Source organism: Ambystoma mexicanum, chromosome 6p (assembly GCF_040938575.1).
Source record: "Ambystoma mexicanum isolate Mex_15411 chromosome 6p, UKY_AmexF1_1, whole genome shotgun sequence".
Classification (NCBI taxonomy): domain Eukaryota; kingdom Metazoa; phylum Chordata; class Amphibia; order Caudata; family Ambystomatidae; genus Ambystoma; species Ambystoma mexicanum.
In genome coordinates this window covers 50,966,228-50,983,440 of record NC_090935.1, presented here as the reverse complement: position 1 = coordinate 50,983,440, position 17,213 = coordinate 50,966,228, and the positions used below count along the sequence as shown (strand labels likewise).

Here is a 17,213-nt window from a genome sequence, read left to right as displayed (position 1 = left end):
TCACCGTAGTGACCACCTTACTCCTAGTCCATAGTCCCCTTTCCTCCATAAGCCCGCCGTCCTCTCTAATAAGGTTCCTCTCTTATCGCTAATGGGTCTTTGACCCTGCGAAAGAAAAGGACTGATGGGCGATGCGGAGCCAAGGCGGGCGGGGTTTGCGGCCGCGTGCCGGGCCCCGCGCAGGAAAGAGAGGGACACATTTTTGAAAGAAATGTGAATGCCTTTTACAAAGTGCTCCGGTCCTGTCTCACAGGATGGAGAGATGTCCCATAAGTATGGAGGAAAGGGGACTATGGATTAGGAGTAAGGTGGTCACTACGGTGAGTAACCTGGTAATTCTGGGATGGTGTTTTTCAGAGAATGGAATTAGTTATGGATCTGGCTATACCCAGAGATCTACTTGTTGGTGTGCTAGGTTTAATTTCGTTAGGTGTTGAACTGTCTACTAGTAAAAAATGTTCTAGGCATATAGAGCCCTCCTCCTTGCCAAGAAACACATTTTGAAATTTTGAAAAGTGACACTTTCCCCAATATTGACGATTGGTTGCAGAGTTTGGCTCTTCTGTCAGGGAGAGAGGGAAATGTCCTTTAATGCAAAGAATCAGCTTGACAAATATGAGGATTTGGGGGGCGTTTAATGATCTTTGTTTAATAATTAGTTGCATTCTTGTTTTCTTTTGATTTTGGATTTTCTCCTATTTTTAATTGTTTCCTTCTTTCTATTTTATTCTTTGACTTCTGCCCTTCTTTGTTACTCCTTTAAAGATTATTCTACCAATTTGTATCTGAATGGGTATGACCTTGTACATTTGTATTGTATTTTTTTATTGTTATGTAAGGTATTCAATTAATAAAGTCTAGGAGATGAGATAAAGGCTAATTTCAAAACTGACGGTTAAATTAATAATTCATTTAATCAAGAAACCTTCAGTATACGTGTTTGAATACTTGTCATTGTGAAACTGTTGCAACTCTACAGCTCACATTGACGCCTTTTGAGATAAGCCTGGCTGCTCAGTCACACTACCAACCTGTGTAGTACAGGCCTATACCAAAGGTTGGGTTACCTATTGCCAAGCGGACAAGGTGGGTGTAGTCTCACACAGGATTACTACATACAATCTTGCCTAACAACCCACACCTGAGCTGGTCAATATTGAGCTAAGTTAGGAACCCACATTTCCTAAGTAAAAAGGGGGGCAATACTGAGGACAAACTAGAACCATCATTGCCAAAGTAAAGAGGGGAGGCAATATAATCACACACAAATATACTTCAATAATATTTCAGAATACATTTCAAGAGGAGTAAAAGGCAAAGATTATTACCACATAAAAGGTTACAATTATTCTTAGACAGTGCATATACTTTGAGTTCACCAGAAGATTCAATTCAATTCAATAGGCTAGAACAAAGTCAATGGGATAAAGTCTTGGATAGGATAAAGCAGTTCTGGGAAGTAAACGGTAAAGTCTCTGCACAAGTTCTTGGAAGTAGTTTGTAAAAAGAATCATCATATGTTGGGTCACAAGCTGGTTAGGCCTGCGAGTTGCAAAAGTTTCAAGCACTTTCACCGCAAGAGGTAAGTACTGTCTCGTTTCACAGTAACTTTCAATGAAGAAAAAGATGCAGCTGATGAATTCTGTTCCTGGCAGTTCCTTCAGATCTCGCTGTTCCTGTGCCTCAGTCGTGGGGACAAGAGGGAGGACGTCAGGGGACTCCTTCACTGGGACTGGTCAAAAACCTGGTAGTTTGCAAAACTTCAATTCCGGAGGCTGTAATTAATGCACACAAACTGGTGTCCCTCTCCCTGGTTATAGGGTTTCCTGCAGCACTCTGAGGAAGATGCAACCAGCTCCGAGATGAGTATCAAGGTGGCTTACTGTTGAGTTGATTGGTCCCACCAACTCAAAGGGAGAAGTCGCCCTTGCAGGGCTTCTCTGTCGAGGTGAACTTGGCAATTCAGACCTGCAGCAGGGCTTCACCGGGCAAACCAACTGTCCAGGAGTTGCAGCAGCCGTCCTCTACAAGTTCGTCTTTAGTTCTTTCGTTCCAGTCGTCGACTCAGCCTTCCAAGCCAAGAGACTCGCCTTTTATTCAGTTCTCTCCCATTCATTCCAGCCTAGCTATCACTCACCCAGCAGGGTGGCTGTCCTTGCCGGACAGTCAGCCAGCCAATCACCACACTCGGGTGCCAGAGGCGGTCTTCACTCCTGAAGCCCGCCAAAGGTGAATGAACAAAGAGACCAAACCTGGTTTGGCGTACAGAGCAACTCTCTAGAAGGACCTTTCCACAAAGAAATGGCGAAAAAAGAAGACCTGGACCTCAGATGCCATCTTGAAAAACATGGCTCCCGTGATTTAACGCTACCGGTGCTCGTGGTCGGGGGAAAAACATGGTAGTTTGTTGTAAAACCATTGCCACCAGCCATTCTAAGTTGAAAGGGTAGCATTTGACTCCTACATGAGTTTCTAGACACAGGGGATACTAAGTAACCCCTCCAGCACTCTATGGTAAGTGTGTGATGGGTCTAGGAATTTAAGACTAGTAAAGTCAATTTCACTTTACTTTGTGAAACAGTAGTTTATCCCAGAGAAGGTATTTAAACTTTGGGAAAGCCTAAAAAGCTTCCCTGTGCCACTGCACCGAGTGTGTTGTGTGACACAAATGAAAAGATGTCTATGCAGTTGGTTAGACTCCATAACCAAAGAAAACAAACATGGAAGTATTTTGTTTTCCACGGATAAGTGATAATGAGATATCAGTTGGAAAAATTTTATTTTGTAGAAACGTTATGTGCCAAGTGAAAGACGTTTGGAGTTCGAAGAACTCTATGAACAGAACGTGGTTACCAAAAGGAACTTTTCCTATTCTAAATTTTTAGTGGAAATCCTGCTTTAAACCTGGGGAACGGGATCCAACCCAGGTTATAAGGACACATGCTTTCCATGTTGACTTTAACTGTTATGTTGGTTAAATCTGAAATGCCATATTCTAGCTTTGTGTTTAATGTATGTAGAAGTGTGAGGGACAGTTTACTTTTTTGTCTTTTCCTTTAGTCTTGGCATAGGCAGAGAAAGCAACATTATGTTAGGGTAAGCGAGGAGTTTATCAAACCCTTTTTAAGTTAATAAAATGGCTACTTGTGAAGAATCCTTTGCCAAGTTGTCTGCCTCACATTTCTGACCCCCCTTCACAGTGACTTCCGTAGACGAGCCTTGAAAAAACAAATGGAAAAAGCTAACAAACTAGTACAGCGGATCCACCAAAATGTAATTCTGTCCTCCCACAGCGTCAAATCTCCAATCTTCCTTTCTGGACTAAATCGACAGATCTGGATTCCCTAGTCTAATCTAGATTGAAGATTGCCTCCTCGGCAGCTTCCCTATTATGTTAATGACTTTTGACAGTTCTTACCAATGACTTGGAGTTGCTATTCTTTGTCCTTTTTTTTTTCTATGGTCAAACCTCGATTTGTCTTTTCATTAATATGATTTGTGGATGTTCACTTGTGCTTATTGATTAGTTGGTAGTATTTTCTGCCAGCATCATCCTCTTATGAGTGAAGACTGGTGTGCCTAGGTGCCATTTTGAGAGTCCGGTTTAGCCTTGGGTAAAAAAACTATGACATTTTGATATTACTAAGATCTTGTGAGATGACTTTTGGAAAATGCTCCTAACTGCAACAAGCCAGGTGCTTAGAGTACTTTAGAATCACACGGAAGACATTTTGCTCCTTTTTAGGAAGACCATGTCTACCAGAATGGTAGACTGGCTACACCATGGTGCAGCCCAGCAAAATGAAAATAGCTGCCACCAGCTTGCAACAAAGAAACACAGGCTGTTTGAGAGAAATTATCCAGAGACAGTGTGACACTTTCGGAGTATCCCTGCCATGTCAGCCAGAAGAGCTACCAGGCCAGCACAAACATAGTTGTAGACCAGCCACCAAAAATGTTAAGGGGTTCATTGAATATTATAAAAGTGACCTACTTACTGAGCACGTAGTATGTGGTGTCTACACAGTGAAACATGTGGTTAAGTGCCCCAGGGCCCACATTCGTTACCGGTACCCAGATATCCTTTACCACTTTCATTACACAGCCTAGTGTCGATAGGAAACTTGATGTATTACCTTCTTTCCCCAGGCACTGGACGGGGCATTCAACGAGGCCAACCGTGAGAAGTGTCGGGCGGCAACCGTTCCCCTCATTGAAGCAGTGGATAACCTGACAGCCTTTGCCTCCAATCCAGAGTTTGCAAGTGTTCCTGCCCAAATCAGCCCTGAGGTAAGAACATTGAACTTTTTTATAACACAGCGTGTGTATGCCCAGGAATGTAGATATAGATGAAAATACAGTTTGGGAGGCTATTGACTTCTTGAACGGTTTCAGCTTTCATATCTTATTGAGCTGCTTGATGTTCTTTTGTAAGTTGTACTTTCTCTCTACCCTTCTATCCTCTTCTGCGTCTTACTTTATATTCAAAACTCCATTGTCTAATTCATGGCTTTTGGTTTCTTCTTTACAGGGTCTGCAGGCCATGGAACCAATAGTCACCTCTGCCAAGACCATGCTGGAGAGCTCTGCTGGTCTTATCCAGACTGCCCGCTCCCTGGCAGTCAATCCAAAGGACCCACCCAAATGGTCTGTCCTGGCTGGACATTCAAGGACTGTCTCAGACTCAATCAAGAAACTCATCACCAACATGAGGTGAGTGGACCGGAGTAACAAAGTTCAAAGCAAGCCAAAATTGGTTCTCTGATCCTTTGAGGGTTATGAGGAGCAAGCTAGCCATTGCTTACAGTCCCCTCAGTTTACTAACTTGCAGCATTCTTACTGGCTTTTCATCCTGTCACCTGCAGAGATAAAGCTCCAGGACAGAGGGAATGTGACGAGGCAATTGAACTCCTAAACAAGAGTATTCGAGATGTGGATCAAGCATCGCTGGCAGCCATCAGCCAGCAGTTGGCTCCAAGGGAGGGCATTTCTGAAGAGGTGAGCGAGTAGATGGCAACACTGCTCCTCCTAAATTAAAGCTGATTCTTGGAGTGGGCAGAATGTCAACTTCTGAGGTCTTCATATTGTATCCATTGCAAACCTTCTTTCAAGTCATGTTCCAAATGTCCTGTGCACTGATCTGCATTACTGAAGCATTTGCCAACCGTGTGCATGATGTTCAGGAGGTTTCCTGTCAAGCAAGGTGTGAATGCTGCCATGTTGCCATCTGCGTGCATGCGTTTCTAACACTATGGTCTTCAGTCAGAGCCAAGGTTATAGCGTTTTGGACTGAACCTTCACTCTATCCAGCTACTGAATATCATCCTTGGAGGCATGGCTTTAACACAGCTCTACCAAGGAATTGACGCTAGTCTGTTAGCACAACTTGTCACTAAACTTGATCGTAGAAACATTATGAATTAAGTGTTTCTCCCTCCCCAAAATCTCCCATGTACTGTTAACCTATTCCAATTCCTTTACATTCTTTTCACTCGGCAATCAGTATAATCTCCAAACTGTTTGATCTTTCCCCTTGCCAGGCTCTGCATACACAGATGATGACAGCTGTTCAAGAAATTAATAATCTCATTGAACCTGTTGCTGGGGCTGCAAGAGCTGATGCCTCTCAACTTGGGCACAAGGTAAGAGATCATAGTAGGAGGCAGTATTCCTAAAACTGGGATGAAGTGGTGGTTTGAAAAGTGGTTTCGGTGCAGTACTGCCCTCTGGCAGGGGTATATGGAAGTGGCCTAGCAGGGCTTACCTTTGGGTAGTGTATGGTGAAATATTCCAGGGACAAGGCTTCTCTGTAGATGAAGTATGTAAACAAAATAATGAAAGGAATGCTTTCTGTGTGGGACCACATAGAGGTCTGTTTTAGAATGAAAGTACCATATTTGTTTTTCCGTGATGGTTCACCGTTTCTCCAGAGTGTCCTAGTGTTGGGATGAATTGTCTGCATGACTTTGTGCAATGTGTCCTTAAGTTTCCCTCATACTGACGGTCTAGTTACCTGTCCAAGCCGCTCTGTTTGAATTTCCAAAATCTGCCTGGGGCAGAGGATATTGGGAGGCTAAGCCTTTTATTCTGAACACAAAGAGGTGTTAGCCAAACCCCCAACCAAGGTAAGGTAGTGGCGCAACAAGGCTTAGTCTCAGGATGGTTTGGGAGTGGTCTAGTGCTTCAATGAGTCCTCACAGAACATCACCAATAATTCTGGTAAGTACAAACATTTCTGATGCTTGTTAATCTGCTTAGAATCACATGCTGTGCGTATAGTCCGTCATCCAGTGGTAACAGCAGAGTATTGCATCTTGTCTTTCGAGAATCAAAAGGGGACGTTGTCCTGGCCATGCCTGTAACACTATCCCTAACGTGACGTGTAGTGTACCCAAAATCCCTCACGTGTCGAGGTCCCTCAGATTGTTTTTTTCATCCCAGCTATCTGGTTGCCTTAATGCGGAACTCTTCATAAAACATTACCTTGTAATATTTCTTGACCTTCGGTCGTTTATTCTCATGGTCACTCCTTTCGACGGTTGATTTCTGTGCCACCACCGAAGACTGCTGACTATGGAATGTCGACGGCTGTTGATCCGTTCTGTGCTGCCAACCACGTGGCCAGGCCTTCTGGCCACCCTGTACAGTAGGGAGAGTGGGGTCGGGGTGGTCATATTCTTTTCAAGAATGCCTTTCCTTTTCCCCTCTTTGTTCCCTTGGGTTTGTCATCGCTATCACAATCCTGCCTTATGGACAGGACTCCATTTAGATTTTGTCCTTCCTGTAAGGCAAAATATCTGTGGAAAGACCAGCACTGTTGGTGCAATAATTTTCTTCCCCTCGACCGCAAAGAGGCATCCTGTGCGGCCTGTAAACTCCTATGTCGCAAGACTATTAAGGAGCGCCGTTTGAAGCGGTGGGCGGCCTACGGTATGTCCCAGGCCGAATGTAATACCCCCGCCGCCACACCCGCCGAGTGTGACAAAGGGACTAGCGATGACCAAGTCTCCACTTTGGAAGCCATTCACCTTACGGCAGAGAGTTCTTGAGCCGCAGCGTCCGTCCACGGCCCCGACAGGCACGATGTGAGTCCTGCTATGGGGACTATATATCCCGGTGACAGGGACGCACCCAATCCCCACACAAAGCACACAACCCACGGTTCTGCTTCGGCGGTACAGTCGAAGAGCTCCAAAGCGCCAACGGGCATGTTGGATACCTCCGTGGTGCCCGCTGATCTTTATGATCGGCAGCCCACCCCGCAACTTCGACAACAGCATGCCTCCTGGTTGTCTAAAAGTAAGGGCACTAGCACCAAAACACACACGGGCGTCGAGACGCTTCAGAAGAAAGCGCTGACGCCGCTTAAAGCCCCGGTGCTGCCGAAATCCACCGCACAGCCACCGGCTCAACCGTCACAACTCCCTGTAACCCCTAGCATCAACGATAGTATTGCGAGGATCGCTTCGGCTGTTAAACAAAAGGACCAGTCGAAAGAAACGTCAAAACAGAAAGAAAGGCCTAAAGACACGTCTAGAGACACGTCACAACGCCCGGAGCCTCAAAGAGTACTCTGAAAGCCCTTTGCCTTTATCCAGGACTTTAGGAGAGAAATCTTGACGTTCTGAAGAGGAAAATAGTCAAGAAGCCCCGTTTCCTCCACTGGACTCCTCTGGTTCATCATCATGGACCAGGGAGAAGTTTGAGGGGTGCATGAACAGACTGGAGAGGTTTGTTGAATTCTCAGAGAGGTTTGCTCCCAAGAGGCCTTGTGTGAGGAGCTTCCTTATACGCCCATGGCTAAGTTTCAGAGGACCTTTGAGGATCCTCATGAAGAGAATGTTTATGACCTTACTGATGACGAGATTCCTATCAATCCCTACATACAGGATGATCCCTTTGTGGACCCTACTGATGATCCTGCTTATCAAATGGATAATTGGGAAAACAGCCATCCGGTTGATCAACCTTGGGCGTTCTCTACTCCTATCCCGGACCCTGACTCTCTGTGTATAGATTCCCCTCCTATCACTACGGTCCATCAAGCCTCACCTGTGCATGATCAGATGGTGTTTAGCGGCATCTTAAAGAAGGTGACTGAACTTTTCCAAATCGCGGTTAGGCAAAGTTTGTATGCAGTACCCCCTGGGAACACTACAAACAACTATGACTACAGGTATAGCAACCCAACCTTTGGAATAAGCTTGTACTACAGTTATTGTAGCGTGTTGAGCAGCCATGCTTATCTCAAGAGGGGAAATGTGAGCTGTAGTGGAGTTACACAAAGATTCACAGTTACAGGTATTAAAATATTCTCCAGCATGTGTTCTGTCATCAGGCTGGGAATCCTCGGTAAAGAAAAAAATCAGTTTCGTTTCTGAACTGTCTTTCCCCTAATAACCAATCACTGGTCTCTGGGTCATACTGCCCCCAGCCAATGACTGCCCTCTAACTAAGCCCCTCCTCAGGCAGCCATCTTCAGATTTTTACTGCACCTTCAAGTGTTGGGAGTCCTCGTGCTTAGCTCTTGAGCTTTTATAGCCTATTTTGTTTTTTCAAAGAGTTTACTCTTATTTTAATGGTTAAATTGAGCCTCAAGCTCCACCGATTCATCTTCCAATTAACTCGGACCAGTTTTGGAAATCTCTACTCCCCTCAAGGGCGAATTTTCATCGAATTTCACTTCTTGGAGGATTCCGGAAGATCTTTGAGGCCTACCCCGCGTGGGCATGGACGAAGACAAAGACTAAACGCCTGTTGGATCAAAATTGTTTAGTATCGGCCCAGGATGTGGACTACAGAATGTCTTCAAGGAGGATGGGCATTCCCGGTACCTCTACTGCCTCCACTCGGACAAGTCGCACATGGAGGAGGCCTGTGCGTTCTGCAAGGACATGTACTTCTGTACCATGAAGGACCGTCACAAGCGTCTCGCTTACTGGCTGGAGGTGAAGAGCCCGGCAGCAGGGGAGCGCGGGCGACATACTTCTCCCAAGAAGCAATCTTCTAAGACCCTTGAGGGCACTCTGGCGACGGGGGCCCAACATAAGGCAAATCACCACGAGTCCGCAGGCACCGGGAGCGCTGTTGGTATGGGCTCCGTGGCTGCCAGTCAACCACGAGCCAATGCTCCAGCTCGACAAAAAAGAGAGTCTGACAATCCGGGTAAACTTCGGGAGAAGCCCACATCGGCTCTGACGGAGAAAGTCAAGGGGGAGCGAGGTGGTGACCCTCCCCCCCCCCCCCATGGTGAAGGCCTCAGATGCGCCTAAGGTCGTGAAGACCCAGATTCACCAGGCTAAGGCTTCGATTGAGGTAGTTGCAGCGTCCCTGGCTAAGTCTGCAGATGTGGCCCCAGTGGAGACGACCTCCAAGCCAAGAGATCAAGAGATTCCCTGCCCTCCCGGAGGTAATCTTTCCTGCCCATCGAAAAGACCCTTGTGAAGCCCCTTGCAGAGAAAAGGGGGGGGGTTGATAGTCCTACTGGACTCAGATACCTACATCGAGGACGAGCTTTCGGGCCTCAAGTCAGTTCTGGACAAGAAGTTCGTCGAGGTAAGGTCCTATGGGAAGGACCCCGACGAGGCGGATGTGGAGAGCTACATAGGATCTACATAGGATCTGACGAGGAACGGCAGGTCGATGAGGAACCGGACACCACACTGATGCCGACGCTCCCGTCGCAACCACTGCCACCACCGACGTACAGGTCAGAGGACATCTTACTTGCCCTGTACACCCTGTGCTCAGAAATAAGGACAAGGATTTCTTTGCCTCCGGCGGACGATCCAGCGGCACCTGGACCGTCGGGAAGCCCTCCATCCAAGCGGAGGCAGGTCCATCCACCCCCGCCGTACCATCCTTCACCTCCCATCCCCTCCACCGAGGGACGAGACGGAGACAGAGACGACGGGGACGGACGACAGCGGCGACGACGGAACTGATCTCCCGTCGCCCCCACCCTGGGCTTCTCCTCCTGACGAAATTGACTCGTTTCACACCATGATCGCTACGGCCTCAGAGCTTTTTCAGCTATGCCCCGAAGAGCAGAAGGAGGGATTCCTTTATCAGCGACCTGAGGCCAAGAGGAAGACTGTGTTCTCGGTCCCGCTGTTGGACGACATCTGGACTGAAGAACCCATCCTCGGCCACGGCGAAGAGATACCGGTACGAGAAGTAGTACCGGGTTCCAGACTCTGCACCAATGTGCCTCAGAGCGCAGCCATCCGCGGAATCTGTGGTCTCCGTGGCGGCCACGAAGAAATCTCCTGGGACGACTGCATCGACTTCCACTTCCCCGCCGGACGGTGAGGGGAAGAAGCTGGTCGGCGGCAACGACCATTAAGGCGGCCAACGCTCTCGCTATGGTGGCCCGCTAAGATTAGGGAGCTGTGGTTTAAAATCTCCACCCTCCTGGACTTCCTCCTAGACGACAAGAGGGCAGAGGCCCTTGAAATCTTGCAAGAAGGCGAGGTGGCCTCAGACCACGCCATCACGGTGGCCACGGACATCGCCGACACTGGCTTCCCCCAGATGGGCAACAGCGTTTGCCTTCGCCGGCGTGGTCTTCCGTCAGGACGTAGAGACGAGGGTACTGGGCATGCCCTTCGATGAGAACACCTTGTCCAGCAAGGCAGTGGACGAGTCACTGCAGGCCATCAAGGCAGGCACCAAGACGGCCCGTGCCTTGGGCATGCTCCATCGACGAGGGCCGTCCTTTCGGCCCTCTGGAGGCAAGTCGCAAATGCCTCCAAAGGATTCGGTGGCAGCACTTCTTCATACTGTCAGGCGGCCTGTTCTTCATCCTAGGAAGCCTGCAGAGGCCGCAACAAGGCCGGAGGATATTGTCGTCACCGCCAAGGGGCCCCTGATGCCCTCTCCTCACTGTCTTCCTCTATCTCCACCAGTCTCGATCAACTCTACCCTCTTACTTCCTTCCACCCTTCTCGTAAACCATCCCAACCCTGGCTTTCCCCTCACCTCCTGTCCATGCGTTCTCCTCCGCTGTCTCGAACGATGTTGGATCAAATCCCCATCTGTCTAACCATTCCTCCTATTTTTCATATCACTCTCTCTGACTCTTGCCTCAAATCAGCCAAATGCTCCGACTACTCTAACCTTCTCCACTCACAAGCCTCTAAACCCTGTCGAATTTTCCAAACCCTCTCTCGCCTCCTCTCCCCTCCTACTCCTGATCCCTCTACCAACTCCCCTCTCTCCCTCTGACTTTGCTAGCTTTTTCTCATCCAAAGTTCTATCCCTACGGCAAAATATTCTCCTATCCCCCTCCTATGACTCACCTCCCTCCTCCTTCTCCCCTCCCTCTGCCTGCATGACCAACTTATCTCCTATCACTCCATCCTGTGTCTCTTTTCTCCTGTCCACAACTCACCCTACTGCTGCCCCCTCTGACTCCATTCCTATCTCCCTAATTACTAAAATCTAACCCCTCCTCATTCCCTACCTGACTATGTTCTGCAACACCTGTCTCTCCTCCGCCACCTTTCCGTCAGCATTCAAACATGCCACTATCATTCCCATCCTGAAGAAACCCTCTGCTAACCCTCTTCTTACTTGTAACTTTCGTCCAATCTCGCTTCTCCCCTTCCTCTAAACTTCTCGAGCACCTAGCCTACTCTCAGCCTTTGTATCTACTCACTCTCTCCTTCCTCCCTCTCAATCTGGATTCCGCCCTGAACACTCCATGAGACTGCTCACTTGCGTGCTTAATTCTCTCTTCACTGCTCGCTACGCTAAGCAATCCTCTATCGTCATTCTCCTTGACCTGTCTGCTGCCTTTGACACCGTCGATCACCCCTTACTCGTTAGTACTCTCTTCTCCTTTGGCTTCAAAGGCTGTCCTCTCCTGGCTCTCCTCTTGCCTCTCCAATCGTTCCTATGCTGTCTCCGGGGGCAGCCGCACCTCCTCCAACATCCCCTTGGACTACGGTGTTCCCCAATGCTCTGAACTCTGCCCTTTTCTTTTCTCCCTTTATACCTCCCTTCTCGCCCCTGTTATCTCCTCTTTTGGCATTTCTCACCACTTCTACGCAGATGACACCCAACTCTTTCTCTCCTTCTCTTTCACTCCTGATCTCCTTCACTCCTTATCTTCCTGCCTTACGACTATTAAAAACTGGATGTCATCTCACATTCTCTCCCTCAATACTGACAAGATGGAAGTCCTTTTCTTTCCTTCTAATGCACTTCCCCTCCACTTTCCCTCTTCTAATCTCCCCATCTCTGCCCATGCTCGCAATCTTGGTCTCCACTTCGACTCCTCCCTTTCCTTCTCCCACCACATTTCTCTCCTCTCGTGCCTCACGTCACCATCTCTAAAACATCCGTAAGATCCGATCCTCCCTCACCTTCCACGCTTTTAAACTCTTAATCTCCTCCCTCATCTTCTCCTGTCTCTTCTACTGCTCTTCTCTCCTCTTCGGACTCCCTGTCTCTTATCTGACACCCCCCCCCCCAAATCCATGTAACACTCCTCTATCCGTACACTCCTCGGTCCTTGCGACTCGATTTCCTCCTCGCTCTCCCACCTTGGCTAGCTTCCCTTCCTCTCCCAACTTAAGTTTCAATTCCTCTGTCTGCCTCTCAAATCTCTACATGACCTCGCAACCCCCTACCTCTCCTCGCTCCTCTCATTCTAAACTCCCTCCCGTTCTCTCCGCTCCACTGATCTCTTCTTACTCACTGTACCCCCTTCATCATGTGCCTCTTCACGCTTCTGTTCCTTTCACCTCTTGGCCCCCCTACACTGGAACTCCTTATCTCTCTCTGCTCCATCCCCACCTACTCCTCCTTCCGCACTGCCTTGAAAGCCCTCCTTCACTCCCCCCTACTTTCCTTTTTTCCCCTCTCCTCCCTTCTCCCCTGTCCCCCCTATCGCCTTCATACCTCCCTCTTATCCCCCCCTCTTCTCCCCCCCTCCCTTTTCGCACCCTCTGGAATTTAAATCTGACAACTGAATTTTTGTTCCCCGTCCCTGGCTAATTCCCCCCTCCTCCCTTCCTCCTCACCCTTCCCTCGCCTCCTCCATCTAAGGAGACTTCTACATATTGTTACACTGGTTTGTATAATGATTGTAAGTATGCTTCTCCCATTATTGTACCTTGTTACATTGTAAAGCGCTTTGGATTAGAGCACCATATAAACCTAATAAACATAAGGTGGTAATGCCTCGGCGAAGCAGGACTGAACCGGCTGTGACGTCGGGCACCCGCCCGAGCAGCCCGGTGGTAGGCCGACTGGCGAACTTCGTCGGCGTGTGGAAGTCAATCTCCACCGACCTTTGTGTGCTGGATTCCCGGGCCCATGGACACACTCTGGAATTCCAAGGGAAGTGTCCCCGTTTCACACCTGTGGCCAGGAAAGAAAAACACATGCCGCAGCTTCCGTTGCTAAAAAGGGTGCAATAGAACTTGTCCCAAAGAGGCTCCGGGGCTCGGGAGTATACTCTCAGTACTTCCTCATCCGAAAGAAGACCGGTGGTTGGCGGCCCATTCTAGATCTTCGCTGCCTCAACAAATACATAAAATCCCAGAAGTTCCGGATGGTCACCCTCCAGCACGTGCTGGGACAGCTGAAGGAAGGCGACTTCCTGTCGTCGCTAGACTTGGAGGATGCCTATTTCCACATCCCCATTCACAAAGGACATCAAAAGTTTCTGCGCTTCGTGGTCCAAGGGCGGCACTACCAATTCAAGGCCTTCCCCTTCGGCTTGAAGTCAGCCCTAAGGGTCTTCACCAAGTGCCTGGCACCGGTGGTGTCGCGGCTGCGCCTGCAGGGGTTCCATGTCTACCTGTCTGATGATTGGCTCATCCAAGCGAAGTCAAAGGAACTCTCAGTCGGACACACAGCGAGGACTGTCGTCCTGCTCACGGAACTGGGGTTCGCGATAAACTATGCAAAGTCCTGCTTGGAGCCATCTCAGGACGCTCAGTTCCTGGAAGCCAGACTCAACATGGTAGCGCGCCTGTCTGCACCGTCGGAGGACAGGCTTAAGGCCATCCTGGGCAAGGTACAACGGCTGTTGACCATGAAGGTTGCCAGGGTGAGGTCTATCGTCCCTGCTTGGCATGTCGTCATGCATCTACCTCGTTCGGCTGTGCAGGCTGCGGATGCGGTCGCTGCAGGAGTTCCTCGACGCCCATTGGATGCAAGCAACGAGAAGCTTCGAGGACAAGATCGCCCTCAACAAGACTTTCCGTCGAGTGATTCGATGGTGGGGGGTCCGCGCGCACTTAGCGACGGGCACGGACTTTCAGACCCCAGCGCATCAGGAGACGGTGACAACGCCTCCCTGGAGGGATGGGGCGCACACACCAGAAGTCTCCACGCAAGAGGCCTTTGGCTCCCGTAGGAGAAGTCGTTGCACATCAACGTCCTGGAGCTCCGGGCTCTGTTTTGGGCCCTCAAGTCATTCCTTCCGTCCCTCAAGGGCAAGGTGGTGCGTGTCTTCACAGACAACACCACAACAATGTTCTACATTCGGAAGCAGGGTGGCACCCGATCCCATGCTCTCCAAGGAAGAGCAGGACCTATGGCACTGGGCCGTCGCCCAAAGGATGTTCCCGGTACCCTTCCATCTGGCAGGAGTGAAGAACACTGTCGCCGACTCACTCAGCAGGGAGCTGCGCTCTTGCCATGGGTGGGAGCTTTGGCATGATCGGGTGGACCTGCTGTTTCAACGATGGGGCAATCCCCAGATCGATCTTTTTGCGACGGCGACGAACACCAAGTGCCGGAGGTTCGCGAGCATGGGGGATGCGTTCTCATTGCCCTGGGACGGCCTGTTTCTCTACGTGTTCCCACCGTTGCCGTTGCTTCTGCGACTCATCAGTCAACTCAGACGGTCCCGGTGCAGGATGATCCTCGTCGCACCAGCCTGGCCGAGGCAGATTTGGTACCCGGACTTTCTGGACTTGTCAACGTCCCCTCCAGTCAAGATTCCGATGGATGCAAATCTTCTCGCCAGGGAAGGAGGCGAGATTCTGCACCACGACCCGGCGTCGCTGAACCTGCAGGCCTCGCTCCTGCAGTGCTAGAGTTCGGAGGAAACGAGATCCTGGCGGACTGCAAGGAGGTGCTTGCCAAGGCCAGGGCTGCTTCGACTCTTCAGTGCTATGGACATAAATGGAAGAGGTTCACCGTCTGGTAACGTGCACAGAAGATAAACCCTCTATGGATTACGGCCCCTCGCGTGCTGCCGTACTTGCTGTCGCTGGCCAAGGCGGGGCTGGCACACGCTTCTATCAAGATCCATCTGGCGGCTATCTCCCGCTACACCAGAACTCCTGGGCGATCGTCGCTGTGGTCACATTGCCTGGTTAAGGAGTTCATGAAAGGACTTTTCCGTTCCTTCCCACCGGTGAAGGCTCTGGGCCCGGCGTGGGAGCTCAATGTGGTGCTGACTAGGCTCATGAGCCCTCCGTTCAAGCCTCTGCATTCGGCACCTCTGAAATTCCTATCATGGAAGACAGCGTTCCAGGTGGCCATCACCTCCGCACGATGAGTGGGAGAAGTCCAGGCCCTTTCCTATAAGCATCTGTACTTGACTTTCCGCGCAGCGAGGGTCGTGCTGAGGTGCACCCCTCCTTCATGCCCTAGGTGCCATGGGACTTCCATCTCAACGAGCCCGTGGGGTTACCCGTTTTCTTCCCACCTTCGTCGTCGGCTGAGAGGACTCGCTGGATGGGGCTAGAGCGCCGAAGTTCTACGTGGACCGCACAAATAGTTTTGGGAAGACATCGCAGCTTTTTGTGAACTTTGGCCCTGTGAACCAAGGGAAGGCCCTCTCCAAGACTTCCATTTCCAGGTGGCTCTCCGGCTGCATCACGAACTGTCACCGGTTGGCAAACCGACCGCTGCCTGGCCGTCCAAGAGCCCATTCGACCAGAGCGATCACTGCAACTACGGCATTCCTGTCTGGTGTGCCCCTGCTGGACATCTGCAGGGCTGCCACGTGGAGGTCGACGCACACCTTCACGAAATTCTACTGCGTCGACCGGGATTCCAGAGTTGGCCAAGCAGTGCTGCGCAACCTGTTCGCTTGAAGGTGAGCCTGGTGAGGAGGTAAGAGATGCTTAATGTTGAGCCTTGCCACCTCCCGTGGTTGTGCATGTGTGTACTGCTATATATTCTTTAATTCATGAGCATGTGAATCCATGCCAGACCCCGTGCTGGAGAAGGAACAAGTTACTTACCTGTAACTGTTGTTCTCCAGCATGGGTCTGGCATGGTTTCACATGGCTATCCTCCCGCCTACCCCTCTGCGGCTCTTCTCTTGGTCCTACTGCCACTTTACGTGCTATCAAATCTGATGATGGCTGCCTGAGGGGCTTAGGTAGAGGGCAGTCATTGGCTGGGGGCAGTATGACCCAGAGACCATTGAGTGGTTATTAGGAGAAAGACAGTTCAGAAACTGATACTGATTTTTCTTTACCGAGGATTCCCAGCCTGACGGGGAATATTCATGAGCATGTGAATCCATGCCAGACCCATGCTGGAGAACAACAGTTACAGGTAAGTAACTTGTTGCAACTCTTACACTCAAATTATTAATTGTTTATGCAAGAAACATTATCAGTCAGTTATAAAGCCCTCTTCAGACGGGAACAATAGAATAGTAACACACAAATATACTTCAATACTGTAAACTTTGAGTTTCTGGATCCGACCAGGCCCTTTTGGGATGGCCCACAGACACAACCTACACCCATGGGTGACTTCAGTAACAAGGGTGCTGGGGACATTAATACCTTACTGTTGGCATACAGAATACTCTCAATAGTTGGTAAAAGGCAAAGGTTATTAGGACATAAGAAACTACAAATATTCATAAGGGGTGCAAATACTTTCAGATAGCACTTGGAAGAGTCATTCAGTAGGCTAAACCAAAGTCAATAGGCAAAAGTCTTTGTCTAGGCTGCAGCACTTCAGGTAAATAAATGGAAAAGTTTTTGCACAAGTTCCCAGTAGTCTTTGATTAAAAAAAAAAAAAAGAACCAAATGTAGGGCCATAAACTGATTAGACTTGTATGTTGCAGAAATTTCAAGCACTTCCACAGTAAGAGGTAAGTTCTTAGGCTAGTTTTACAGTACCTTAGTAAAGAAGAAAAAGATGCAGCTGAAAGACCCCTGTTCCTGTACAGCTCTGCTGATCTCACTGTTCCTGGGCCTCAGTCGTGGGGACAAGAGGGAGG

At 49.4% G+C, this 17,213-nt stretch overlaps 1 protein-coding gene across 2 annotated transcripts in view; it reads left to right on the top strand.

Annotated features, from left to right (window-relative positions):
• Positions 1-17,213, top strand: part of TLN1 (talin 1) — a 1,223,782-nt gene that overhangs the window by 877,556 nt on the left and 329,013 nt on the right. For both annotated transcript variants that reach the window (XM_069626724.1, XM_069626725.1), the window contains 4 exons: positions 4,150-4,290; positions 4,532-4,713; positions 4,866-4,998; positions 5,541-5,642. In XM_069626724.1, coding sequence (XP_069482825.1) covers positions 4,150-4,290; positions 4,532-4,713; positions 4,866-4,998; positions 5,541-5,642 — 558 coding nt within the window. The remainder of the gene's footprint in view (positions 1-4,149; positions 4,291-4,531; positions 4,714-4,865; positions 4,999-5,540; positions 5,643-17,213) is intronic.